This window comes from Trichosurus vulpecula, chromosome 7, assembly GCF_011100635.1.
Source record: "Trichosurus vulpecula isolate mTriVul1 chromosome 7, mTriVul1.pri, whole genome shotgun sequence".
Lineage (NCBI taxonomy): Eukaryota > Metazoa > Chordata > Mammalia > Diprotodontia > Phalangeridae > Trichosurus > Trichosurus vulpecula.
The window spans coordinates 46,197,828-46,212,441 of NC_050579.1; the positions used below are offsets into that span (position 1 = coordinate 46,197,828).

The 14,614-nt window shown below is 47.6% G+C and overlaps 1 protein-coding gene across 1 annotated transcript; it reads right to left on the reverse strand.

Moving 5' to 3' along the window:
• Window positions 1-534: 534 nt before the first annotated feature.
• Window positions 535-13,017, reverse strand: PLEKHO1 (pleckstrin homology domain containing O1). Its single transcript, XM_036769242.1, has 6 exons — window positions 12,385-13,017; window positions 11,421-11,567; window positions 5,629-5,769; window positions 4,684-4,788; window positions 4,218-4,319; window positions 535-2,224 (listed from the first exon to the last, which is right to left on the reverse strand). Exons 1-6 carry the CDS (start codon window positions 12,412-12,414, stop codon window positions 1,529-1,531), a joined length of 1,221 nt encoding a protein of 406 aa, XP_036625137.1. The 5' UTR covers window positions 12,415-13,017; the 3' UTR covers window positions 535-1,528.
• Between the last annotated feature and the right edge of the window lie 1,597 nt (window positions 13,018-14,614).

Below are 14,614 nucleotides of genomic sequence, written 5' to 3' on the forward strand. Positions count from 1 at the left end.
AAATGGGAATGGATCTTTCTGTTTGGTTTGTCTTGTCGGTCATGTCCTCTCAGAAAATTCCATTTTCCCACACACAAACATTCCTGTCCCCTAAATCCTAGATTGAAGGGTTGAAAGACACCCTGGGGAATAGAACCAAGAGGCTAATAGTGCAGGTCTCTCTCTCTCTCTCTCTCTCTCTGTCTTCCAGAAAGAGCCAGTTTTAAGCTCTGTCTCTGTCTCTCCTTCTTGAAATCACTGACATTTCTTTTCTCTCCTCTCATTATTGTTGCAAATGGCAGACGACAAGAAGCAAACAACTTGAAGTCTAAATTGTATAAGACCTCTCATAAACAAAAATGCATGGAAGCCTGGCACCTGTTGATGGACCAAAGAGGTCTGATTTAAGTGGTGTGTGTATGTAGACAAGAAGCAAACAACTTGAAGTCTAAATTGTATAAGATCTCTCATAAACAAAAATGCATGGAAGCCTGGCACCTGTTGATAGACCAAAGAGGTCTGATTTAAGTGGTGTGTGTGTGTGTGTGTGTGTGTCTGTGCGAGTGCGCGTGCGCGTGCTCGAGCAAGCATATACACATGAGCTCCTTCCCTGGTAGTGATTCTCTTTCAGAGACAGGACAGGCAGTCTTGGGGGCAGTCAGAGTAGGGGGAAGGACTCAGAAAATTCTGGCTTGGCTAAAAGAGGAACATGAACATGTGTTTGGTTTTTCCCCTCTTTCTTACCCAGCATGCTCCACAACCAAGTTTCATTCTTAGATCAGTTCTCCCTTGGGGTCAGCTGTGCCTCGTTCCTCTACTAGAGAAGCCCCACCCTCTGAAGAAGCAAAGAGAATGCTACCATCTCTTCATGGTTACACCATAAGTAAGCATCATGTCTTTAAACTCATTTTGGGGTGGGGGGGGAAGTAAACACCAAAATAAGAAATAAAAGAAAAAGAGAGGGAGCTCAAATAGCAATGAGGGCTTGATGTTAGAAAGATAATGTCTGATTGCGGTTTGGATTCTACAGACTATCCTTCTGTCCCCTCTCTAAGCCCTCTTCTCTTTCCTGATACCAAGGGCTGAAAGTGGAACCCACCTCCCTAGAGTCTGGACTTTCTGGCTTACATGTCACCCTTCCGAGAGCAACCCTGGGTGGCAGCATAAAATGATTATTCCCTCTGCCCTCATCAAAGTAGGATTTGAACTATAAGCACATAGCCTCTGTGTTGGGGCAGGGGACTGCAGAGAGTCTAATTCTTATTTCTCCTCCCCACATCTAGTACTAGGGTCAGATAGCCTCCAACATCTCTTCTCTCCACCATTCAGTAGGGAATACCTCTCCCTCAAATCTGAGTCCAGTCTATGGCTCCAGAGGGAAAGGAGGAGGGAACAAGGGAGGATTAGGCACCAGCAGGAGCCATGAGTTGTTTTTTTTTTCTTTTTGGATTGTGGTAAATTAAAAAACAAAATAAAACAAAACAGCCCCTATCCCAATATCTGCCCATCCCTCCCCCCAACATGTCCCAGGTCTCTCTTTCTTGCCCCCTCACATCAGGCTTTTCCGGTACTGGCTGTGCTGAGGAGTATGTCTGAGTTGGGAGTCTGGGGTCTGAAGGTCCATCTGTCTGTACAGGTCCCTCAGCTCCCTCACCTCCTGCAGTACTCTCTTTGCCTGGCTCCAGTTGGATGATGCCTCCCCAAGTAGTCGCTCTGTCTCCAGCAGCAGCTGTTCAGACTCAGAGTCAGGGGGAGAACGTGGAGGGTCCCTGGCTTTTCGCTTCCCATCCCCCAGCCCCTGCACCTCCGCCAGCAGCTCCTGAGTCTTCTCCAGTTTCCTTGCTACCAGGTCCTGGATCCGAGACAGCTGTCCAGGGTGAGGTGGGGTTGGGGTAGAGTGCTCCTCAGGCTGTAGCAGGCCATGGGCTGGGGCAGCATCCCGTTGAGACAAGATTTCTTCCAAGGAAGCACATCGGCCTTTCTCTGAGGGTGTCTGCTTCTTGGGAGCCTGGGGAGTGTAAGGGGCCCCCTTCTCTGGCTTCTCCCAGGGCCGGGGAAAGCTACGGCCCAAGGGGGTATGGATTCTGTCTGAGTCTGCCCGTCGCCGGCCTTCTGCCAGCTGAGCCATCGACTTGTCCAGGTCAACACGGAAGCTCTCAGCACAAGAAGTGGGATCCTCAGGGGAGGGGTCCTCCTCTTGGATCAGGTCCAGGGTCAACATTCCATCAGAGGTAGAGGTTGAGGCCTGCATCAGGAAGTACAATGATCATAGTCATGAATAGAGATGTTGGGAATGACTACCCAGGCAAACATTCCTCCTCCCTGGCTGATGCTTCCTCCAATTCAATTCTAGGCAGCAAGTATTTATTAGGTGCCTATTTTGTGCTAGGGAATTAAAGACAGGGAGGAAGCAGTCTCTGCCTTCAAAGTTCTTTCCAAATTGTATGATGATAATTTACACTTGATTATTTGAATGGATATAAGGATTTTTTTGTGTGGAAGGAGGCACGTGTTGCTTCTCTTTGCCCCAAGCACCCAATATAAGGTTCCATACAGAGAAGATATTCTGTATCTCCTCATCCACATCCCTCTGGGGGGTGGGAGTGGGAGGGCAGTGGTTACTGAGGCATCTAGTGGTATACTGGATAGAGTAATGGGCCTGGAGTCAGGAAGACTTGAGTTCAAGTCTGACCTCTAGTAGCTCGGTAACCTGGTGAAAGTCACATAACTTCTATTTAGCTCAGTTTCCTCAACTGTGTAAAGGGGATGATAATAACACCTACCTCAAAGGGCTGTTGCGAGGACCAGACGAGGTCACATTTGTAAAAAGTGCTTAGCACTTTAGACTGGCACACAACGGGTACTGTATAAACGCTTATTCCCTTCCTCCTCCTAGCTAGATGACTTCAGCTCCCTCTTCTAGCCTGACCTCCCCAGCCTCATACTGGGACCTTAAAACAACAACAACCACCCAAAACAAAACAGCAATGTTCAGCATACTGAACCCCTCTGAAACATGGACATATATATGGGGGTTAGCAAACATAAGAAGATGTTAATTGAGACACATTTATAGAGTGCTTTGATATACACCGTCTCACTTGAGCCTAATAACAACCTGGTGATAAGCCACCTCGTCGATGTTTTCTCATATATTACCTTATGACATCTCTTGTAGTTTTTTTTTTTAATTCTTGTAGTGTTACTTAAATTTTCATATTTTTCCTCTTTCCTTGACTCAGGGGTCTTCTGTCTCTAATCCTTCTTAATACTAAAGTCATGTTCCTAAAGTACTAGACCAGGGATGAGGAACCTTTGGCCCTGAGGCCTTGAAAAAAGGATTTGTTCTGTGAAGTTTGGATTCAGTCAAAGGGCCGCACTTGAGGACCTAGAGGGCCACATGTGGCCTCAAAGCCTCAGATTCCCTACCCCTGTACTAGACTGACCATGTCACATCCCTGCTGCTAGGATCATATGTAAACCTGGCATTCAAAGCCCTTCCCAATCTGGCTCCAACCTACCTTTCTAGGCTTCCTATCCATTATTTTCCTACAGACATTCTTTAGTCTAGTTAAACTGGCCTTCGGCTATTTCTCATATACAGTATTTCATTTCTCATCTCTGGGCCTCTGTCCTCCATATCTGGAATGCACTTCCTCTTTACCAAATTCTGCCTCTTAGAATCATTCCTTCAAAACTCAGTTCAGGTATCGCCTCTTATATTTTGATTCCAAACCCTGCTGACTCTAGCTACTAGTGCCTGGCCCCGCAGATTTCCTTTATTTTATTTATACTTATATGTGACCAGGCTTTCTCCCCTGATAAAATGTAGGTTTCTTGAGTCCCTGGACTTTTGTTTTTGTCTTTGCATTTCCAGCACTTAGCAGGGGTTTAATAAACGCTTGATGATCCATTGATCTTTCAATTAGACAGTGTTCCCTGAGGGTAAGGACTTTATGTATTATGGATTAAAATTTTTTGCATTTCCTACAACCTAACACTTTCTAGGCAGGTGGTATAAGCTAAGTATTTGAATATTTATTGAATGAAGGGTTTGGTAATGATCCACAAAGCATTAGGGGAAACTAAGATGTTCTACGATGATGGACACAGCCTGGCAAGGATGATTATCGCACCCATCTACAAAGACGTACCCTGGTGCCCTTTTATAAGATAAATCTTGACCCGGATGGAAGAGGGGTCCCAGCTAGTATGGAAATTTTGATGTTCCTACTTACCACGGCCATTAGGTGTCCTCGGGTTGGGGGACGTCGAGAGTGCTGAATCTTTGCTCTGTCACGGGTGGGATGGGCAAGGAAGCTGTCCTCTTCAACAGTGACCTGGGGATGAGAAGACTCGTGTTCCTTACAGCCTCCCTCCTTCTGTCCCAAGTTCCCTGAAAATACCTGCACTGGGGAACAGATTCCATGACCTGTCCCACAATACATCCCTTGGATTTCAGGATCTCCTAGTTTTGAAAGAACCTCTAATCTGGCCCCTAAGCTCTGGTCCTCACATCCTAATATGGGAATAGAAGACCTGGGCAAGAGAGAGCTGGGAAGGGGGTAGGAGGAGGTAAGCATGAGTTTGAGAGAGAGAGGGAGTTGGAGGGGAGCAGGTCAATGGGGCCAGTTAGTTAATTCGGTTTTCCTCTTGGTACTAGCTAGACCTGCCCATCTCCACACTGATCCCAACCTCACCAACCTCATCCAGGATTCGGTTCTTGGCTCGAGTGATGGCAGAACTGAGGGCGTTAATCCAAGACTCCTTCTCCTCTGGACTCACTGCCAGGAAGATCAGGTTGGGTGCCTGGTTGGGGGTGGGGGTGGGGTGAAGATTTTTGTTATAACCTGGGGATTACACTTAATGCCCCTATCCCTGAGGGTACCTTGGAGACTTAATACTAAGATGTCTTATCTGTTTTGGCCCCACCTTTTCCAGGAGGGAGATTCTATTTCTGCTGTCATCCCTTCTCTTCCCCTCCCCACAAACCCACACCACCTCTTTGGGGATGCTACTATGTCCCCTCTACAAAACTGCACAATTGGGCACTCTGTCTTAGGAGTGATCATGAATTGAAAGGGGAAAACATTTTGTATAGGATAGAGTCTTGGGCTCTGCTGTCCTGGCCCCTAAGCTCAAATGAGGTATGGATGTGAAGGAGAGAATATTGAGAGGGACACAGGTGATTATGGGGCTGGAGAAGAGAAGGCTGGTGGTGGGGGCAGTGAAGGACAGGCAAAAAAAAAATCTTTACATGTATGAAGGGACATTTTTTCCAGGAAATGGGAGTAGCTGCTGTGTGTTCACTTAGACAAAAGGAAATAGGCTTAGGCTACAACTTGCCTCTTAGGGACAATGTAAGCATTCACTCCCAAGAGAAGTAAAGGGGCTTTCTTTTCTGGGAAAATTTAAGAAAATAGGATGGGTATCAGTGGGTAGAGGAGAAGAGCCTGAGGGACTGGGGGAGACTGAGAGATGAATACTTTCCAAGAAAAGGTCAAAGTTGACGGGGAGCCTGGGGACTCTAGACTTGGGAGGTAAGAGAAGTCACTGAGAGAAACAGTGAGCATGTGTGTGGGAGAGATCTTCTCAACACGGCTGTGTACAATAAGCGTCCAGGGGGCTAAGACGGTAGGGACGACATACCATGTTCCCAGGCTGTTTGGAGTGTGCCAGGGTAAACTTGCTGTGATTCTTCTTGCTCCGGCTCTTGGATTTCCGAAGCTCCTCGCATTTCTCATAGTCGCTCAGGTCAAATACTTCCTGGACATTTTTCTCATCTTTTATCTAGGGGGGCGGGGGCGGGGTGAATTGGTGTGGGGGGAGATAAGAATTATTTGGCCCTTTCCCCTATTAATTCATTGGTTCAAACCAGCCCAGGGAGAGAAAACAAAAACAAAAACAACAAAGTCTGGGATGGTCGCATGCCAGGAGGCTCTGAGAAGGTATCACAGAGAGGGGAGGAATTGGGAGGGCTCATTTGTTAACTCCTAGCTGGAGGATTTGTTCACAAATACCCTGCTCCCCTATTCTTTTCCACCAGGGCAGAGATCCCCTTTTCTCAATCCCACTCTTCTCCTCTTCTCCCTTGTCCTGTAGGGGACATGGCTGAAGAGGCGAAACTCATCCCCTTAGCTTGGAGAAGGCAGGGATAGCCTCTGGAATCTCTAGAAGCTCGCAGATCAAACTCTCTTCACCTTTCTCCCCAGGTTCCTTTTTAAAACTTTCTCTTAGGATCCTCTCATATCCTTTCCCAGAGTGTCCCGTACTGTTTTCTGAAGCTGGGGGACCTTGAACTGGCTCTTGGGTTCATTTGGGTCTGATTAGGTCAAAGGCCAGCAGAAATAATCTTAATCAGTTCTCCAAATGAATTAGTCCATGATCTTAAAAGGAAGGAGGTAAGAGGTTAAGGCTAAGGAGGATCCACCTGTAGCATCCCACTATAGTGACACTCACTGTGGGTGCCCCTGGCTCTGCCCCGTCTCAGCCCCCACCTTTACTACTCCTTTTTATAAAGACAATCATCTGCCTCTTGTATTTCAGGAGCCAGATTGCCATAGCAACAGAAACTCACTCTCTGTACTGCAAAGTTTGCTCAGTATAGTTAAAAACTACAAATGCTTCCTCTCTTCTCAAGCGCCCAGGCCCCCCTTAAGGGTCCTGTGTCAATTCAACCTAGACTCATTGAATCTATATGATCCCCTAACGACAATGACAGCTACCACGAACACAACACTTTACAGCCTCCAAAGTGTTTTCCTTACAACAACAATGAAGGAGATATCGCAAACACTATTAGCCCTATGTTACAGACAAGAAGACTGAGCTCTTTAGAGGTTAGATGACTTGCTAAATCAAGATCATTGGCCAGGAAGTGGTAGCAAGACCCTTACTTCTTGCCATGAACTTCTATTCCAGCTCTTCCCGAGCTACCTCTTCTAGAGACACAAGACTCTTCTAAAGAAAACACTTCACAATCTCCTTGCACCCACTTGGAGAACTAAAGGTTCCTTACTGCTGAGAAGTTATCTCTTGTATCTAATCTCAATCCTTCCTGATGCAGTTTCCTTCTAAGAATCTACCCTTATTCCCCTGGCCTTCTCTGACCACAACAAATCAAACTTCCTTAACCTTTCTCCCCACATTCATTTTAAAAAACTTTTTCTTAGGATCTTCTCATATGCTTTCCCAGAGCATCCCCCTTTGTCTTCTGAAGCTGGGAGACCTAGACCTAGCTCTTGAGTTCCTTTGGGTCAGAGTAGGACAGAAGACAGAGGAAGCACTCTTAGTCAATTCCCCAAATGAATTAGTCCACTCATTGTGCCTGTGCTTAAGGGCTTTAGAGGCAGTTAGGGATCTATAATGGGTGTATAGTTGGGGAGAAGGTGGCATCTGTTACTGTTTCCCCACTAGTTGGGAGGTCTGGTGTGAGGGGTGATTTTGAGGATAAGCAGGCCATGGTTTCTGGAAGAGAAATAGCTGGGATGAAAGAAACACAAACCAATCTCCACGTGTGTCTCCTAGTGCTGGCCTGGTTGTAGATAAACACACAACTACATGTAGCTACATGTCTGCCAAGTGTCCCCTGGGACACAGCCCCATGCACAGCAGAGTCCCCTGGTCAGAGATAACAAAATGCACATACTCAGATACAGAATTCTGAGTCACATATGTTTTAGAATTACAAGCCTGGCACCCTAGAGGGCACTTTGCCCCTCCTCCTGCTTCCAAATAAAACTCTTGGCAACATCTCAGATAAATGCAGGTTTCTCTACCAGTCCCTAAGCCCTTATCTCCAACTCCATTCTTCACCGTCTACCTATCCTTTGGAACTAAGAACTGCTTTATAGTGTTGAGCACTGTAACAAAAAGTTCATCCTTCCACGCTCCCGGCTCCAATCTGGCGTATACATCTACTTGGATTTTTTTCATGGTTGGGGTCTCTTAGACCTCTTCTCTTCTTATCTCCTTAGACTTTTGGAGAGAGGAAAGGAACCAAAGACTCTGAAGCCACATTGGTAGAGGTGTGGCCAGACCCTCCTAAGTCAAGAACAATTCCCAGAAACATGGGGCAGGGACATACAATGATGTGTCACTTCTCTTCCCCCTCCTTTCCGAGAGTTGAGAATATCAACAGAGACCAGAAATTATGGAGAGGAAGGCAATGGGTGTGTGTAAGGGAAAGGGCATAAGAGTGGGTGGTTTGTTCTTTTTTCCCCAGAAGAGGGGAGTGGGTTCACCTATAATCAGAATTGAGAACTTGGAAGAGGCTATAGGTAAAAGGGGAAATTGAGCTGCATCCTAGGTAAGAAACAGAAGTGGTCTAAGAGCAAACATTCTGAGGGGTCAGGGTCAGGGAGTCTAGACCTTGGTTTCCTTCCTGCATTTTATTATTTTTTTTAATCAAAAAAATCTCTAAAAGCCACCCACAGAATTATTGATCTTTTGAAATTGCCTCTTCCCTTCTTTTGCCTCTATGTCCCAGGTCTACAAAGGCATAGATGTCTATTAAAAAAAAGACCTGGCCTGACCCCCTTGCTCTAGCTATTCCAAAGTCTTCCTGAGTGAGATTTCTCTTCCTGCAGGGTCAGCACCACTTATCTTGAGGACCCTTAGATCTTTCTGGAAAATGAGACCTTAGTCTTAGGAACTGGAAAACCTATCAACAACACAGACAGGCTGCTTTGGGGCAGGGCACTTGTGGGAACTCAAATCACCCCTAAAGAAACTCTCTCTTGGCATTAGAGGGTCCCTTCCCTCCTGGGGTTGCCTGTCTTTTCTGTGGTCCCAGGGCTGAAAGGGAATTGGAGGAGAAGGACAAATATGGGAAATTCACTAGGAGTGGTAGGTATAAAGATAAAGACATTCTTGCATCATCATTATCATCACCATGACTTGCATTTATATAGCACTTTATATATGTTAATCTTGTATGAAACAACTTACAAATGAGCTAAAATACAATATGCAGTGTGTCACAAAAGTCTTACTGCATTTTTAAGTTAACTTTAAGACGAAAGTCTATTGACAACTATTAAAGCTTAAAATTTCACTAGGATGTCCACCCCTTAACTTTCCCTTTAAACTCATATTTATTATTCTGAATCCTCAAGACTCAGTCCTGTTGGTGCTCAAATATTTTGGGGAAAAGGGCTGCTTTGGCCTGAGATGGGGGCATGATCACCAGTTGGGGTGCTGGGGAGAAGTTATGAGGGAAGTATGGGAACTTTCATATCCATCTCTATGGGCAAGATGAAATCTGGGGCCCTGTTACGGGCCCCTAAAACTTAGGCTGATTTCTGCATAGAAAATGCCTCACAAAAAGAGAAAGAAATTGACCTATTTGTTTCCCAGATCACCTAATGCCTCCTCCTACCCTAATCATTTCTGTTGGAGGAGCAAAGTCACACTTTGAATCCCTCCTTTTAGATAACCTCTCCCATAACTAGCTAGATGCTGCTGATTCATAGAACACCAGACATCTCTGCCTGAGGTCATTCCATCCCTCCCTCTGCCTCCCCACTCCAACCTTCCTCTCCTACAGGCAGGGGTGGGTCACCCTGACCCTCCCCATGACTACTCCCTTGCTAAAACATGGACAAGAAAGGGATGCCCTGTTTCTTTTTGTTCCTTCCTATTCCCTCCTCCCCCTCACCATACTTGTGTTTCCCCTCGTGATGTGACGTGTGGGAAGTCCTCCCTGACTGTTCTCTGACGTTTCCTGCCATTATGAAGTTCAGGGAAAACAGACGATACACTTTGACACTTGTTCAGGAAAGCCAGAAAACTGTGGAGCAAATCCTCTGCAGGAACTGTATGTATGTGTCTATGTGACATTGAAGGGATATTTTCCTGTCAAACTCCCTAAAAACAAATCAACTTGATTCTTTTTTCTTTCTTCCTCTCCTCCAGGCCCAGACTTTCTCCAGTACTCAGATAAAGACCTAGGCCCCACACTGATTTGGACAATTGAAGTTTCCCTCTTTAAAAGAAATTTTGAGGGTAGAAGGTTTCCAGGTCTTTCCTACTTTGCTACAACCTTGATTGCTCCTGTGCCTTTAGTCTCTAGTCTTGACCAGAATGTATATGAATACCATAAAAGGATTTATTTAGCCAAGCACAATCTTCAGAATAAGAAATGCTGTTCTTTAAAGCAGGGGGCCCTGGGAAGTCAGAATTCAAGGAGGACTCCCCCCAGTCGGTGCTGGGTAGGGAGACAAGGGAAGGAGGAGAGGAGGCAAAAGAAGTCACACTATCTTGACTGGAAAGTCCAGGAGCAGGCTTCTAGCTGTGTGACACAGAGGTAGTAAGAGAGATGAAATGACTTCTGGCCAGGGGGTCATTTTAGATTTCTCATTACTCTATAAGCTAAGTTCTGTCTGTAAGTCATCTTTTTTTTTTTTCTGGTTTGAGATACTAAGTCCTTTTCTTCCCTCCAAGGAAACACACAGAAAGCAGGGAGTAGGGGAGAGGGAGAGGGAGTATAGTGTCCATGGTCTATGACCAGGACCTGGGTATCCTAACCCAACATGAGTTGAAGTTTGTAGTTTAACAACAGAGCTGGAGCTGGCTGGGGAAAAGACAAAGACTGTTGTTGCATTTTCCCCCTGTGGTTTCCTCCTTCAGGGAGGCAAAAATTGGGATAAGCAACCCTTCCTCTGGTCCCCAATTGACTTGGAAGTTTTTTCTGTCCCTTTTATTTTCCTGGGAGGTGAGGGAGGGAAAAAGAGCATAATGGACACATAATAAGAACTTAATAAATGTTTGTTAAATTGAATAGCAACAAATAGAATCCCCACAGCTCTACCCCAGGTCATGTTGAACTGACTGTCACATATCCCAGTGATCTTGGGCCCTATGTGTGGCATTATTCTATCTCCCTTATGATTCAGTGCAGCTGAGTTGTTGATATGATCAATGTATGGGCTCGCTAGAAACAGGAAAAGGGAGGGAGGTTGGCTAGGGGCTGGGGGTTGGGGGGGTGGTGGTGGACTGAGCAGAATGTTTTAGCAGCAGCAGAGGAAACAATTCTGTCTGCAGATGGAGGCTGCAGACAGGACTGGGGGTGGGGTAGCAGGGGACATTGGGGGAAGGGCTCCCCATTTATCAGAAGGGTGTTTTTTTTTAAATCTTGGGATAAAATTACCATTGTTATCAGAAAAATGTATGCAAAGGAAAAACCACCAACTAGGCTTTAAACTCAACGTCTGCCACCCAACTCAGGGCAATTTCTCAGCGAAGGGCAACCTTGTCATCGGACAAGGTGTGGTGGAGGATAGACAGTCTGCTCCCTCAACTTGCTTTGGGAATACTAAAAATGGTTTATGGGGGTGGGGTGGGGGTGGGGAGATAGAAGTGAGGGGATGTAAAAGGCTGATGTAGAGAATGAGGGAATGTGGAGAGGAGAGCTGGGGTGGTGGGAGGCAAGGGGATCCTACCTCCTTCTCGGAGATGTAGAGCTGGTCCCCTTTCAACACCACGTAGCGGTTTTTCCAGATCTCCCTAAAAATCCCTTTCCCACAGAATTTCCGCACCCAGCCGACCTTTTCAGGCAGTGCAGACTGATGGTTTCCATCCTGGGGCCCCTGCCGCAGGGGGTGGGGGGTGGGGAAGATAAGAAGCACATTATTAAGTGTTAATTTCTTCTTTCTCCCACTCTCCCCTAGCTGCCTCCCTCCCCGCCTTCTCGATCACCCTAGGGATTGGAGAGACTGGGGGCAGCCAGCGAGGTTACCGCGGGTCCTCACTCTTGGCAGTCAGTCCCCTTCCCCATCATGACCTCTCTCAGCCTGAGATAAACAGCTGAAACGACCCAGGAGGGGTGATGCAGAGGCTGGGAGCTCAGGCCTTGGGGAGGGAGAGGTGTGAAAAAGTGGGGACTGGTGCCTCTTTCTCCCCCTGTCCTCCTTTCCCCCTTTTCCCGCCCCCGCCCCCATTTCCCCCTTTCCAAAGCGCCTGGGGTTAAAGGCATTTTATTCTATTTTCATTGTCTTTTTTTCCTCTCTCCACCGCAGAGCACGATGCAAACTGCTGCTGGTTTCCCAGTGGAGAGGAGGTGGGGGTAGAGGAGAAGCTGAGGCAAGTACTAGCCATCTCGACCAGCCTTCCCCCAGCAAAAAGCACCCCCGAACACCGAAGGTTCTTGCTAGCAACTAGGGTGACAGGCTCAGGGATCCGTGGGAGGTAACTGCATCCCATAGATTGAATGAAATGTAAAATCTTCAGGCTGGGATGGCAAAGGGGGGGGGGGGGAAAGGGAGCGGGCGCGGTGGGGGGAAGGGGACAAGACTCTGTGCTCCCATGGTCCCTGCCCCCCCAAAACAGGCCGGAACCCCGGAAGGAGATGGAGGGGGTCCTGGTAGGAGAAAGTCAACTGAATTAGAGGAAGCAAGAGACACTCACCCTCTTGGCGGAATTGTTCTTCTTCATCATCCCGGGTGGGCTCGGGCAGAGGGGAGGGGGTGGGGGGGCCGGCCCGGGGTCCCAGTGGCGGAGGCCGGTTTGATGTGGCTCGTTCCAAGGGGGAGGGTGTTGGAGATGCCCCGGCGCCGCCTCCGCCTCCTCCTCCTCCTCCTCCTCCTCCCTCTTCTAGACTCTCCCTGTCTCCCTTCTTTGTAGCTCCGGTTACACTAAGGGCCAGCCTCCCTCGCACTCACACTGTCACACACACGCATGCCTGCCCCCCCTCGGCTCCCTCTATCCCGCCCCCCGCACACCTCCCATCCTGATCCCAGCGCACGCACAAACACACGCCCGCTCGGGGTCTGCTCTCTCCTCCGACCCGGCTCGCTCTGGGCAACCCAGTCCGCTCCCGGCAGCTCCATCCACAGTTGCCCGCCCGGGCCCCGCTGACGTCGTGAGTTCAGAATAAAGGGCGAATCGCGGAGCCCGACCTACTGTGCAGCTTCCCCCTCCCTCCTTTGTTTCTGACTCACCAGGGGTAAAGAAGAGAAGAAGCGAGATCGAGACAGAGAGACACACAGAAGAGAACCACAGAGAGGGCCAGATAGATGGAGATGAGGCACACAGAGACACGGAGAGGCGGAGCCAGAAAGACTGCTGGAATCAGCAAGACAGACAGAGACAAGCTGGGGAGGGGAACCCTAGGAACAGAGAGAGAGTCCCAGGGGCAGGGGGCGCAGCAAGAAATCACAGGATCAGGACAGGGTTAAAGAGACATAGATTTTAAAGAATTGGTATTTGGGAATTTCTCCCACAAGGGGAGGGCTTGACATTTCTCCATTTTGGACTTTCCCTCCAAACAAGGGAACGTGGAGGGTAGGAGAGCTGTAGGAGAAGGGAAGGTGGTAGAGAAAGTAGTCTAAGGAGTTTAGGTATTAGGGAAAAGTTTTCTGTTTTTTCTCTTCCAGAAGAAGACTGTGGGTGGGGAAGGGCATCAAATGGGGGAGGGAGGGACTGAGGAGAGGGAGTAAGTTCTGATTGGGGGAAACCCTGCAGCCAGCCCAATTCCAGGAGAGCCTGTGGTTCTGAACCTATAGCCTCAGTGTCCTCAGCTAGTTGCTAAAGGAGAGAGGACTGGGAGTGCACCAGTCTCCCTTCTGCTCATAGGTTCACTCACCAGGTGGCTTTGCCCATCTGTAAAGGGGAGAGAATAGTGTCTTCTCTACTTTCGGGGATGTTGTTAGAATAAAATGAGATTAGAAATAACAGCTCTTTGAAAATTAAAATACTGTGGCAGTGAAACGGATAATTATTACCGTTGGGAAAGAAGGGCTGGTCAAAAAGGGAGAGGTAAAAGTCACAGATGGACAGAACCTGTGCTCATGCATTGTCAGGCTCTAGTTTGGAGGAAGGCCACCACCCATCTCCACCGCCAGTACACTGGGTGGACCTCCCGAGAAGGATCTGTAAGAGGACATGGACCAGTCACATGGGATGAGAAGACAAGAGTAGTTTGAGACGTGCGTGTTGTCACATTAATGAGATCCTTGATCCACCAAATTATTGTTAAGAACCCAGCTGGTGGGTGGGAGAGTGTCATTTCCCCCCTGGAATTCACTTAGGAGTGGGGATAAGGGTTAGGGGATGTCCTCCTTAGAAGTAGATAATAAACTGGATGAGTGTTTCCCATTTTTTCCAGTGTTCCTGACATGCCTATAACTTTTGTGACAAAGACCAGGGAGAAGTCTGCCTCTCTACTATCCATATGCCTTCTCACACTGCACACCCCAGCCACGTTAACCAATAATGACGGCAATTCCTTACATTTATATGGGCTTTATGGTATCCAATAATTATTTTTATTGTATCCGCAGAAAAGCTCATAGAGCAGGTGATATCCCATTTGACAGATCAAGAAATAGGTTGAGAGTTGTGATTTTTCTAGTCTCTGAATTTGTCCAGTTTCAGTATCTGAACTAGGACTAGGAAACCGCAGCCCCCCCCCCCTCCTTTCTCTCTGTTTCTCCTCCTCCTCTTTCTTCTCCTTCTCCTCCTCTTTCTTCTCCTTCTCCTTCTCCTTCTCCTTCTCCTTCTCCTTCTCCTCCTTCTCCTTCTCCTTCTCCTTCTCCTTCTCCTTCTCCTTCTCCTTCTCCTTCTCCTTCTCCTTCTCCTTCTCCTTCTTCTTCTTCTTCTTCTTCTTCTTCTTCTTCTTCTTCTTCTTCTTCTTCTT

Bases quoted from the DNA above. Each gene is read 5' to 3' on its own strand.
- PLEKHO1 (XM_036769242.1), bottom strand. From the start codon at position 12,414: ATGATGAAGAAGAACAATTCCGCCAAGAGG. The intron at 5,770-11,420 runs GTAGGATCCCCT...CCGCCCCCCTAG, and splicing joins TCTACATCTCCGAGAAGGAG to ATAAAAGATGAGAAAAATGT. The intron at 4,320-4,683 runs GTTGGTGAGGTT...TCTCATCCCCAG, and splicing joins AGAACCGAATCCTGGATGAG to GTCACTGTTGAAGAGGACAG.